Source organism: Cervus canadensis, chromosome 12 (assembly GCF_019320065.1).
Source record: "Cervus canadensis isolate Bull #8, Minnesota chromosome 12, ASM1932006v1, whole genome shotgun sequence".
In the NCBI taxonomy this organism is placed as follows: Eukaryota; Metazoa; Chordata; class Mammalia; order Artiodactyla; family Cervidae; genus Cervus; species Cervus canadensis.
The window spans coordinates 7,799,008-7,812,239 of record NC_057397.1 but is presented as its reverse complement, the minus strand read 5'-3'; the positions used below and the strand labels follow the sequence as shown (position 1 = coordinate 7,812,239).

The 13,232-nt window shown below is 47.6% G+C and overlaps 1 protein-coding gene across 22 annotated transcripts in view; it reads left to right on the top strand.

The window, feature by feature from the left end:
• Window positions 1–13,232, top strand: part of PTK2 (protein tyrosine kinase 2) — a 206,076-nt gene that overhangs the window by 121,705 nt on the left and 71,139 nt on the right. For all 22 annotated transcript variants that reach the window (XM_043483576.1, XM_043483573.1, XM_043483570.1 and 19 more), the window contains 6 exons: window positions 474–614; window positions 1,354–1,431; window positions 2,179–2,286; window positions 4,309–4,426; window positions 7,547–7,577; window positions 10,944–10,996. In XM_043483576.1, the coding sequence (XP_043339511.1) occupies window positions 474–614; window positions 1,354–1,431; window positions 2,179–2,286; window positions 4,309–4,426; window positions 7,547–7,577; window positions 10,944–10,996 (529 nt within the window). The remainder of the gene's footprint in view (window positions 1–473; window positions 615–1,353; window positions 1,432–2,178; window positions 2,287–4,308; window positions 4,427–7,546; window positions 7,578–10,943; window positions 10,997–13,232) is intronic.

Genomic DNA, 13,232 nt, shown 5'->3' with positions numbered 1-13,232 from the left:
GCCGCAGGAGCCCCCTGTTCTGATGAGCCAGAGCTGAACTGTGTACTTTAAAATGGTTGAAAATGAGGTGTTAGTCACTCATTCGTGTCCGACTCTTCGCAACCCCATGGACTGTAGCCCACCAGGCTCCCGTGTCCATAGGATTCTCTAGGCAAGAATACTGAAGTAGGTTGCCATTCCCTTCTCCAAGGGAACTTTCCAACCCAGGGATTGAACCTGGATCTCCTGCACTGCAGGCAGATGTTTTTTTTTTTTAACCATCTGAGCCACCAGATGGTATATTATATGTTGTGTGTATTTTAATATAATTATTTTTTTTTAAAGAAACAGAGCTCTGATAAATAATGATGTTTGGTGAATGCAGGTGGTATTACGTGGTGCTGGGGAAGAGATGTTCCTGGGTGTTGGTGGTTATTTCTGTGGTCTTCACTTACTGTTGACTCTGAAAAGATGTTTATGATTTTATCACACAGGCCAAAACACTAAGAAAATTGATCCAACAAACATTTAGACAGTTTGCCAACCTTAACAGAGAAGAAAGTATTTTGAAGTTCTTTGAGATCCTCTCCCCAGTGTACAGATTTGATAAAGAATGCTTCAAGTGTGCCCTTGGTGTAAGTATGAGGACTTCGTAATAGGGAACTCGGTGGAATCTCTTTGTCTTTTCCATGAATACCTCAGTTTCAGATTGGAATCTAATTTGTCATGTGTTTAACATGAGAATATTTTCCACTGTACAGTGGGAAAATAATACAGAAAGAAAATGTGTCAACGTGAGACTAAAACAATCCTTTTTTAATAGCATGCCTGTGTTCATATTTAGATTTATTTTAATCCCAACCCAGCGACTCATTGATTAACAGTTCTCTCAGGGCTCGTTTACCTATGCAGATAATCTTCCCAAAGAAACCATTGGCTGCGGCTCACCGGAATGAGCTCAGTCTGTCCGCCTCTGCTTAGGCTCAGCAGACACTACACCGTGGAGTTGTCCATTTGTGTCCACGCTCAGTCGTGTCCGACGGTTTGTGCCTGGACTGTAGCCCGCCAGGCTCCTCTGTCCGTGGGGTTCTCCAGGCAAGAATCCTGGAGTGGGTTGCCATGCCCTCCTCCAGGGGACCTTCCCGACCCAGGGAACCACCCTGAGTCTCTTTGTGTCTCCTGTACTGGCAGGTGGTTTCTGTCCCACTGGTGCCACCAGGAAAGCCTGGAGTTGCACACATTTTGTATTCTTCGGTTTGATGAATAGAAGTTTGTCCAGCCTCTGCTTTGGTCCTTAAATGTTTCAGTGGTTTTTTATCTAAAATACCTCTTTTTCCTCCTGGTACCTTTGCCATCACCTGTTTCACCTTCAAGTCAAGCTGGATTATTTCAGTAGAGCTGGCGATTGGCCCCGAGGAAGGAATCAGTTACCTCACAGACAAAGGCTGCAATGTAAGTGTGCTTCAGGTTGGCAGGGAGGGGCTGGTGCTTCTGGTATCTGAGAGAAGGAGGCCCTGAGCAGGCCAAGAGTCTTGAGTAAATGCGTGGGATTTGTCACCTGCATACTGATGGCTGTTGTGAAATGCTGGAGGGTGGGGACTGATGGGCATGTTGTGTCCGCATGAGAAGAAAAATCCATTCCTCTTGGGAAATGAGCAGAGTCTCTGGTGGCGTGTCCATGTGGGAAGGGTCCTTCAGATGTGCCCGCCATCTCCTCAGCACCATTACCCTCCAGAAGAACCCCAGAACGGGTCAGAGACGTTCCTTGCTCACGGTGTGCTGGGAGTGGGCACGGGTCCCTCTCTCTGAGAGAAGCAGGGCAGAATGCTCCCTGAGACCGAGTCACCCGGAGAGTCAGGCCAGGGGCTCCCTCCCTGCTCCTCTGCATGTCTTCACTCCGGGGCATGGGCAACTCCTCGTCCAGCCCCTGAAGGTAGAGCGCCCCTCTGCCTCCAGGAGCACAGAGGGCAGACACATCCCGACCGTGAAGTGAGCAGGCGGCCCCGGCAGGTCCATGCCAGCTCCTCAGAGGGAGAAAGGCCCACTCCTCCTGGACAAGGTGGACAGTCAGGCTCCCCAGGCACCCTGTCTGGGAGGTGTCTCTAGAGAACAGGGTTGGGGGGTGACCACGGGGATTACACGGGGTAGTGCACGAGTGTCTGGCATCTGTGGTCAAGTGTTTGCCTTTTCTTCCCAAAGCCCACACACCTGGCCGACTTCAACCAAGTGCAGACCATCCAGTACTCAAACAGTGAAGACAAGGACAGGAAAGGCACGCTGCAGCTGAAGATCGCAGGGGCGCCCGAGGTAGGGGGGGTAGGAGATGGCCTCTGCTCAGGCTGTCGACTCAGTCGTGTCCAGCTGTGTGACCCTGTGGCCCGCAGCCCGCCAGGCTGCTCTGTTGATGGGATTCTCCAGGCAGGAATACTGGAGTGGGTTGCCATATCCTGAAACAATCATTATTTCTAAACTAGCCCTTTATTGAAATGACTGTTTCAGGATACAGATGAAGTTTTCATGGATCATCAGAATCACAGCTTTCTCTCACGTAATGAGGATTACATAACACGTGTCTGTGTGTGTGTGTGTGTGTGTGTGTGTGCTCTCAGCTGCTCAGTCACGTCCGACTCTCTGCTACCCTATGGACTGTAGCCCGCCAGGCTCCTTTGTCCATGGGGATTCTCCGGCAAGAATACTGGAGTGGGTTGTCATTTCCTCCTCAAGGGGATCTTCCCGAGGGCTCAAATTTGCATTTGCTGCTTGGCAGGCAGATTCTTTACTGCTGAGCCTCCTAGAAGCCCTGCATAACAAATTGTTGTTGTTTAGTCACTGAGTTGTGTCCAACTCTTTGTGACCCCATGGGCTGCAGTGTGCCAGGCTTCTCTCTCCTTCACTATCTCGCAGAGTTTGCTTGAATCCATGTCCATTGAGTTGGTGACGCCATCCCACCATCTCATCCTCTGCTGCCCTCTTCTTTTTTTGCCTTAATCTTTCCCAGCATCAGGGTCTTTTCCAGTGAGTCAGTTCTTCACAGCAGCTGGCCAAAGTATTGGAGCTTCAGCATCAGTCCTTCAAATGAATATTCAGGGTTGATTTTCTTTAGAATTGACTGATTGATTGGATCTCCTTGCTGTCCAAGGGACTCTTAAGAGTCTGTTCCAGCACCGTAGTTCAAAAGCGGCAATTCACTTAAAAACTATTGTAGTCTTTCTGTGGAAAAACTGGAATATATGAATTACCAAGAAAATCAACCTCTTAAAATTATATAAATTCTGTGAACTGTACTGCTCTCTTTATTTCCTGGACTGTGTTATATGTGATGTTCACTGTGTGTGTGTGTTGGGGGGTGTTGGGAGCGGCACACGCAGGGTTACTTCTGCATGAAGCCCATTTGGGGCACTCCCCTGGCCCCACTCGCATGCCTGGGCTCCACGCTGCTGCCGCCCCTGCTGGGGCAGGTTTGTTCTCGAGGCTCCTCTCATCTCGTTCTTGCTCCTCCTGCTTTGGAATCCTGGCATTTCTGAGGCTCCGGGCAGTACATTTGATTCTCAGAATTAGACCAATGATGCCATGAAATATTGGAACCTTGAAATTTCCTGAAAATCTCTCAGTAATTTCCTGTCTGCACCATGTCCTCCTTTCTGTTTGCTGCCCCCAAACAACACTTAGGATGACGCAGGCGAGCTGAGTTGTTCCTTTAGAAGGAAGTTATGAAGACTATGTGAGTTAGGACATAATTGTGTTCAAAGGAAAAATACAACTCTGATTATCTCCTGGATAACATTTAATGACAGGTCTTTTAGACAATGTATCATAATTGTGTGTTTTGCCTTGAAAAAAGTGATTTCTAAGCTCTTAGGTAGAACATGCTCTGCATGCTCAAAATAATGAAATTCCACTAATTTTCTTTAAGGTTAGAAAAATTATGATGGGTGGTTGAGAAAACTCTACTCCACACTTGTCTAGTTTCTAAAAGAAGCCATAGTTGAGCTTACTAATTTTCTAAATTCTTAATTAGAGTATGCCTAAGGGGCCAGACCTTCTGTAGGAAACGTTTTTTTTCCCCACCTCTTTTTGTTCTAGAAAGTGACTCTAAGCGATTTAAGTGTCTTTTTCTTTTTTTGTCTGGCTTTGCCTTCTGTCACATATCCTAGGAATAAGATCCTTAAATACCATGCTCTCTTCTCACTGAGGCCTGATGACAGATCTCGTCTCACTCCCACTCTTCTCTGTGCTCAGTGAGTCTCCATCTGATGTCACGGCACAGCTGGCCCTTTGAGGAGCGGAAGGAACAATGACTGCTCTCTCTGGCTCTTCTCCCCTGTCCAGCCCCTGACGGTCACGGCCCCGTCCCTGACCATCGCCGAGAACATGGCCGACCTGATCGACGGGTACTGCCGCCTGGTGCACGGGGCCACACAGTCCTTCATCATCCGGCCCCAGAAAGGTGAGCCGCCCTCTGCCCACCCTCCTCCGCGCCGCCGCCAAGCTCGCCTGCAGTCCGAGCCCTTCCCTCAGGGCACTCTGAACATGAAGAGCAAACAAGTAGTTCAGCCCAGCATATTCCTGCTTTTCTAGGGCAGCGACCCAGCTCACAGCCTACGAACTGGGTTTGGACAGAGCTTAAGCACACATGGTTTGTGTTCAGACCCTTTTGATTTGAGCGACAGCCTTAACATGTCTCGGTTACCATTAGTGTTTTTTAAATAAACTTTTGGGATTATATTCTAGGACTTTTTTTTTAAAGTCCCTGTAACTCATATAAATAAAGTCTCTTTCGTATTTTTTCTTAAAGCTCTCAAAAGCTTAGAGCAGTCAGAGAACAAACTCAGTCAGAAGCATGATGTAGTGAATCCTCGGAATGGGGCTGAGTCTCTGCAGCCTTTTGCAAAGTCTGTAAGATGCGGTGTTTGCAAGGGTTTGGATTTCTGAAACAAAACAGGAAAAAACCAGGCTTTGGAATTATATTGACCAATTGGGTCACATCATGAGTGCATGCCATCTGTCAAGTACGTAGCTTCCTGCGCCTCAGTTCTGTCTGGGAAGGCGAGAAGAGTGGTACTTGCCTCTGTGGTCTCAGCGGGAAGCAGGGCGGGAACGGTCTCCCGTGTGGAGGTAGCTCGGGACACGTACGCACAGTGTCACAGACTTGAGAGCTGCTGCTCGTTTCCATGTGATCTTGACGCACTGGATGAGCCTTGGCTTGGGGATTTCTCGCGCTTAAGGAGGAGCAGTACCTGCTTTGTAGCGTGGGAGGTGGGTCCAGGTCCACAGTCGCCCTCATCAGACTGCCGCTCCGGGCAGGCGGACACAAGATCCCTGCCAGCACTCCCCCACCCCCGCCGTGGGAGGACGACCAGAGGAGGAGTGGGGAGACGTGAGGGACACAGATGAGGCCCCGCACTTCTGGTGTAGACACTGCAGAGAGTCCCGCTGCCCAGTGGCCCAGTTCTCTGTGCTGACAGCAGGTGGGGGGCGTGGGGGTGGGGGGTGAAGCAGAGGCATTACTGGGACCTTTGTTTAAACCTTTGTTAGTGTCAGGCTGTCATACTCTGAGGACAGTATCTAAAGCCATCAGCCAAAGAGGCCAGTAAGTGCATGAATTCCAGGACATGGATAATCGGGCAGAACTGTTTTTCCCACTGATCAGACCAGTAAAGCCTATTTATTTATTTTCCCCCTAAAGTGGAGTGTGTGTTATGATAGCTTCCTTTATGTGAAATACAGTAATGAAGCTTCTTTTAGAAATATCTAAAGGCTCCTCTCATTGAAAATTTTTGTATTCATGAGCTCTTGAGTTTTCATTTTGTGCTTTAAATGAAGGAATATACCTTGCAAGCATTGTTTAAGTGTTTTGGGAAAGTTGCTTCACATAAAGATAGTATTCTGTTAAAAATGTTAAATGTACTATATCGCCTGTCTTCTTTTTGGTAAATAATTGTTTTATTTCACCCTAATTTACCAAAATATTGTTCATCAATTTGCTGGTATATGAAAAAATAACATTCAGACATTAAATGTTTGAAGCTTTAACATCTTCTTGAGTTGGTTTTTAGTTGACTTTTTTCTCCTGTTGGAGGAAACATTTTGATATCAAATCTCATGAAATTAGATGTGTTAAATTCTTCATTCATATGAAGACAGCATAAATGAAATCATTTCTCATAAAAATCTAGTAGGACCAAGGTTTTTATCAATTTTATGTGGTCTTTATAGAATTAATTATTAAGCCTGATAATTTATTCTAAATCACAGCATATGTACTTGTGACTATTTTATAATAGATTCTTAAATTGAAGTTATATTGCCTAATTGAAATAATAAAGTCAAATGTTTTTAATGGATTATAATTAGAAATATGTGGATAGGAGCACATGTACACTTTCTAACAGTTTTTTTAAACTTCAAATAAATGTAAAACATGTTTCTACAACTCTAATGCACCGTTTTCCTGGTACATGCTTTAAGGAACAGTTGCATACATACCCATCTGTTCTCTTGGTTATGAACTGCTTCATGGTAAGCAACATGCATGGGTTTGTGAGTGTAACAGTTCTAAGTGGCGTCTAAGTTCTACACAGGAGTGCTGATGTGCCGAGGTGTACTTTGTTAGCTCTGTGATCCACCATAATTGCTTCAATTTAGAAAGTGCTTTTATAGGTGTGTCACTGGGGCAGAAAACTGTAAGAGTCACAAGCCACGTACCCGAACCAGCTTCCACCGGAGTTGCTATGTGACCTGGGGCCTTCTTATGGGGCCTTATCTAACTTTTCCTTTAACTTAGAGAAAACTCAGTGGCAGTTTTTCAATTTTTAGTTAAATTCTCCTCATAATTTCACATTACCAAGACAGGAGTAACCCTTTTCCCAGGGAGCCAGGGGTCTGGTGGGACGGCTTTACCACCAGGTCAATCCAGATAAGAGAGATTAAACCAGGGGCTCCATGCTTCCTGGTTCACTAAGGATGGGTGGGGAGCACGTCTCCTCAGCCCCTGAGCAAGTCCTGAGCTCCCCTGTGATGCCCCGGCCAGAGCCCAGCTGTCATGGCAGGGGGCCGGCCACCATGTGGAGGCCCCAGCACCTCCCCCAGCTGCGTCCCCGGGCCTCCTCAGGCTCTGAGGCGGCTGGCCCCTCGGCTGCCTGGGGGCCGAGTTCCTCCTGCAGCTGCAGAGCTGGTGGGTTTGTTTCCTTTGAATTTCTGTGTTCCCTGTATGGGTGTTGGAGTTGCCAAACCTATGCAGGGTGTTCAGTCTTTGTAAAGAATGTTGGCTTTGATTATGAAAAATTCTTTCTCTCCTAACATCTCCTGGGAAGAACAGCTTTCCTCTCTTTCCTCAAAACCTTAGCCTGGTTTTGAGAGGCAGTGCCTTTCCTATAGTCTGCACCTGCAGACAGCATGTTTGTCATAAATACTGAAAATAAAGCTGTGATAACCCATCACAGGCATACACCAGCTTCGTTTAAAGGGTTATTGCTAAAATTCTGGGGTAGGACTCATCTTTCTCTGGTTTCTACATACAGTCTTTTCCACAGGAGCCTCATCTCTCTCTCTCCATTTTTTTCCACAGAAGGTGAGCGGGCTTTGCCATCGATACCAAAGTAAGTACCGCCCTGTGTGCCTTGTTACTGCATGGCATGAGAGACTGAAATTCTCCATGCTTTATTTTATATTTGAGTGAGTAATCAAATTTCTACATGTATGATTAGGAAATCAGAAAACAAGTATTTCCAGAAAGAAATCAGTTGTAAGTCATCTAAAGTATTTAGGTTTTTTTTTTGTTGTTGTTGTTTTAATTCATTTATTTTTTATTGAAGGATAACTGCTTTACAAGTATTTATGTTTAGTCAAGAGTGTAAAGTGAATCTTCCCTTGAAGTTCAGGAAGAAGCTCAAGAATAGTGGTGATAACAGGAGAGAGGTCTGTTATCAGATGGTTACTTTATAGGCGGCGACAGTCTGCACAGAGACCTGAAAGTCAGTACCATTCTGGCTATTTTACAAGTGAGAAAATTAAAGATATGCAACTTATGTTAATTTTAAAATGTGTTTGTGTCACGGATTTCATAGTAGATACTTTAATCTATAAAAGTAAAGAAGGCCCGAGCTTCTCTGTCCTCAGCCAGCATGCTAGGGATTGGGGAGCAGATGAAAGGCACCATGCTCACAGTCAGACACGCAGCTGGGTGCCTAGAGCTCAGAGGGAGGGACTTGAGGAGACGCCCCGGGCGCTGCACGTGGGGCTAAGGGAGCAGAGCCTGGGCGCCTCTGACCTGTCGCTCCCTCTCCTCTACGGCCGGTCCCTGCCAGTCTCTCCCTTTCTGCTTCCGAGCTGTCAGGCCCATTAGCTTCACCTGCCCATCGCCCTCCCCGGTTGTTAGCTGTTAGCACCTGTCTGGGCTCTGCTAGCAGGACTCCTGTGTTGGGATCCCCAGGACCACCCCGTGCAGGGCTTCTCTAGAAGGAACACCCAGGACTCGGCGCATAAAGGCTCTCGTGGCTGTGCTGCGTGACAGCCCGGGGAGAGCACAGCAGCGTGGAGTCCAGAGGGGCCGGGCAGCCCCGGGGGCCTTCTCTCAGGGCCGCAGGCAGGACATGTGGAGAGTGGTCTCCCAGGGAAGCTCGTGAGAGACTCGGCGCCCCGCCTTTATGCAGGCCTGGTCACGTGTGCACATTGTGCTTGGCATGTGCCCAAATTCCAGTCTCCCCAAAGGAAGGCAAGAGTTCAGCATGGACCATATTGTTTGTACCATTGGTCTCAGGACGGGGAGCTGTCCTGATCAGTAGGGATGGTGGGAGCCTTCCTCAACACCAGCCAGGGGCCAGTCTCGGAGGACAGCATCTCAGCCCCCTGGCTCCCATCCTCTGCATGCCTCTGTCTGTCTTCGCTACAGCGTTAGGAGGAAGCTTTCCTCTCGAAGCCCCTGTGTGGCTGCTGCTGCTCCTAGATAAACGCCCACATCCTTCAGCCAGCTGGGGAGATGCTGTGTGCCGCCCCCACACTCCCTCCGCCTCGCTTCTGCTCCCGCGCTCAAGCTTCAGCCACACTGAACTCCCTCTGGCTCCTGGAGCCCACGGCCCTCCTTCCCTCTAGCTTGTCCTCAGCGGGGCCCTGCTCAGGTCTCACCCCGCATCACCTCATCTGAAAACCCCCCATCACCCCAGTCCCGGAAGCAGCCCTGTGTTTTTCCGTAACTTATCTGGAGTAACAGTCACCTCTCTGCTGCTCTCACCCTCGGGCCTCACTGATGGCCGGGGTCAAGGGGTGTGTAGACCTGACACTGGGCAGTATCTGGCACCCAGTAGGTAGCTGGGTGGGCGAGTGGTGGGGTGGGTGAGACCAACTCTCTCAGCTTTTAGGCTGTGTTTCACAAACCCAACAACATTTAATAGATATGTATTAATGTTATAAATTAATGGATATTAATTTATTAAATTTATTAATGTTTATTAATTATTAATAAAATCAGGCAAGGAATTAGTGCTCATAGTATCTTCAGTTGTAGAAAGTCTTTGAGAGATGACTTTGTGGATTAAATACACAGGAATTGTAAATACACATGTAAACGTAAGGAGTAAGGGAGTAGGTTAGAAGTGCTAACAGATACTAGAAAGGAGCAGAATTTCCACAAATCACAGAGCAGCAGATGTGTTGTTGCCACAGATCAGAGAGGTGATGATATCCCTTCATTTGTGAGCAGGTTGGTTCAGAAAAGTGCCCCAGCCCACAGCAGAGGACGGCCCGGCATCCTGTCTCCAGGACAGAGGCATAGGATGTGGCCTGTGTGTTAGGAACGCGCATCTGTGACCTCCCGATAAATGCAGTTGAGAGGGAGTTATGATCAGTCAGGTAGCTGCAGTGGAAGAGGAGCTGGTGGTTTGTTAGAAAACTCTGGTTAAACTTTTATAATAGAGATACCATTTCAAACTTGTAGCAAATTCAGTAAAAGAACTGAAGTGTATGGCTTTGTGCTATAAACCTTCCCCAGTCACTCAGTTGGTAAAGAATCTACCTGCAATGCAGAAGACCCAGGTTCAATCCCTGGGTCAGGAAGATCCCCTGGAGAAGGGAATGGCTGCCCAGTCCAGTATTCTTGCCTGGAGAATCCCATGGACAGAGGAGTCTGGTGGTACTGTCCATTGGCTCGCAAAGAGTCAGACACGACTGAGCAACTAACACTTCCTAGAGGTCGTGCAGTTGCACATTGAATATTTCTAATTCTCAAAAGGGATATGTTAAGCTCCAAGATTTCCAATATAAATTCTGTATACTAAGGAAAATTCCTGTTCAGTACTTACAGAGTAAATGTTTATGTATCAGAGAAAAAGTTTTCTTTTATGAAAAGAGCAAAATAATTTTGACACCTGAAGACTGTAGGGTTCCTTTTTCCTCTGTGTTTTATGCTTTTTCAAAAAGTTTGAATTGAACTATACTTGGATTTTTTTAAAAAATGTGCTAAAACCTTTGGCCAAAATGTTATTTTCTGTGGATGTGTGTGTAAAACACTACCATTGCTGAGCCATTTCATGAAACAAGTAACCAGATGCGTCAGCCTTGCCTGTGTCAGTCTGTAAATAATGACAGTATGTGTCCCCATCCTGCCTGCTCTTGGACATACTCTAACAGCGGCAGGGCCAGTGCTGTGTCCAGGGCACTCCTCAGTCCTGGGCGTCTCCCCTTGCAGCCCAGCATCTAAAGTAACCCACACCATGAGCACCAGTTCAGTAGAGCTGTGGCTCAGCGTTCCTGCCCTCGTCGGTCTGCACTTCAGGGCTTTAAACGTTAAAGCAGGCTTTAAGGGCCTCAGGTGGTAGAGTCTGGTGTTTCACAAAGTCACCCTCTGGACTGCGCCGTCTCCCTGGGAGAGGGCACAGCCGTCCTGGTTCTGGGCAGCTGGCGTGCGCGTGGATGCCAGCGGCGTGGTCTGGAGAGCGGTGGGGCGCTCACGCTTTGCACCTCTGTTCCAGGCTGGCCAACAGTGAGAAGCAGGGCGTGCGCACCCATGCGGTCTCCATGTCAGGTAAGAGGCCGCGCGGGCGGCAGGGGGTGCCCACAGCGGTGGGAGGGAGCCCCGCGTGTTTGACCTCTGCTCATTTTCATGAGCATTACTTCTTTCTAGGCTAGCTTATGAATGTTAAGAGTTAAAGTTATTTATTTTTAAAACTTAAAAATAACTTTAAAATTTGTATAATTTTACAGTAGTAGAATATTCACAAATTACTTAGAATTCCAAGTTATGTTTCAGTTTTAATGCCATGTTAATTATATTTAGAGTGAAAATGTTTGCTTTCGAAGCTGCCATTATAATTTATGCTTGCAGTTCAGAAATTAACATAATATGCTTTGTATATTATTTTTTGAAGTTCAAGAGATGTGAAGTATTTTTAAACAGCTTTTTTGGTTAACAATTAATATAAAATGGTTTGTTATTATAAAATGTTTTATTAACATAAAATGGTTTGAATATTGCTTTTTTAAAAATATAGTTAAGATATTGACGTAAGCATTATCTTAACTATTTACTGGTGTGATGAGCATGGTGTGCTTTCTTTGATATGTTTCTCAAAATACATGTGCCTTTTCCCTCCATTTAAAAATGTAGAAAATAGAGGAAAGGTGGGAAAAAGCATCTTTTATGGACCCAGGTTTGGTATCTTAAAATACATATGCTATACATGTATACATACACATGTATATCCATATGCACACATATATAGTATGTTCTCATCTATGTCACATTTCTAAAATAATAGTTTCTTAAAACTCTAGTGTCTGACAGTCTGACTTAGAAGAAATCTAATTCTTGTTAGTTTAATTTACCTTGAGTGAATTTTTACCTAAAATTTACTTTTGTACATTTGCCTAGTTGATGACTGAATTATTTGTTAATGTTCCAGCATACAAATATAATTGCTTGTTTTTTTTTTATCATCCACAAACATCCCACAACCCCTTTCTCAAGAAATATTCGTGTTGGTATTCATGCTTTCGTGCTTAGCAAAGATGCTCTAGTGAGGAGCCTCGTGGGGCAGGTGTGGGGGGAAGCCCTGCGGCTCAGGAGCCAACCCCTTCCTTATGTGGGGAGAGGTCTGTTCAGTGCCGGGGCTTGTGCTGCTGGGCGGTGCCGGATGCCGGCGGCCTCCCCTCAGTCCGGGGTGACGCGCGGGGGCCGAGTAGCTTGGCATCTCCGGTCTGCGGTGGCGCAGGAGATCCGGCAGGCGGGGAACAGGCTCTCCAGGGTTGTGACCCAGTTGGAGAGAGAGGCCAGCACCCGCCCGAGTGGCCCGGTGGTGGAGCACCCTGTCAGTTGCCGGCATCAGAGGGTGTTCTGTGCTGTGCTCCACAGAAGAGGGGCTACTGAGCCAGCGCTGAGTCCTTCCTGAGCGCGCCAGTCCCCCCGCTGAACTGGAAGCAGGTCTGGGATGCTGGCCGGGAGGCGCCGGTGGTCCCCACTGCCCTGGGTGCCCCCGCGCTCCGCAGCTGCTCCGTGTGGTGGGAACTGACATGCCCTGCCAGGCGCATTGCAACTCCGGGGGCGACGAAACACGACAGGCCTCATGGAAGCTTTGGGTCTCGTTTCTTCCATTTCCTCACGTCCTCAGCGTTTTTCCACAGCTGCCTGTTAAGACTCTGTGGGGGTCACCTCTCCCAGTCCCCCTGTCCTGATCTGCCTTCACTGTCTTCCCCGGACACCCTGGACTGGAGTTCACGCTGCAACCCCTTATCTACAGCAGCTTGGGGTGCTCCTCCCTTTATTGAATGTAAGTAGGCAACTCCCTGGGCAGAAACCTTCCTCAGCTCGGCCCCGAGGCTTCCCAATATCTCTACACAGCCCGCCTGTCCAGCCCGCCCCTGTCTTCCACATGGGTCTTCACCCAGTTCTGTCGGGCGTCCGGGCCTCTGCCCACCTCCTTCCCCCTGTAGTTCTGCTTGAACTGCTCCACCAGCCAGCACATCCTTTTCATCATCACACGTCCATTCTTCAGAGTCAGTGATGCTATTCCACATGTGGCCACCACTTTGGTGGTTCACGGAACTGCCAAACCTTCATTCACAGGCCACAAAGAACATTCCATGTCCCATGAATATTTAGTGCCGGAACTTACCTCTTAGGTTCCTGTTACTCCTTCATCACCCCACTCATGACTTGCTCCCTTCCGTGGAGTTGGACTCACAGCATGCAGAGACTCTTGAACACGCCATCCCAGCAGTATGGCTGGCCAAGAGTGCGCCTTGCACTTAGCTCATAAGCTGTT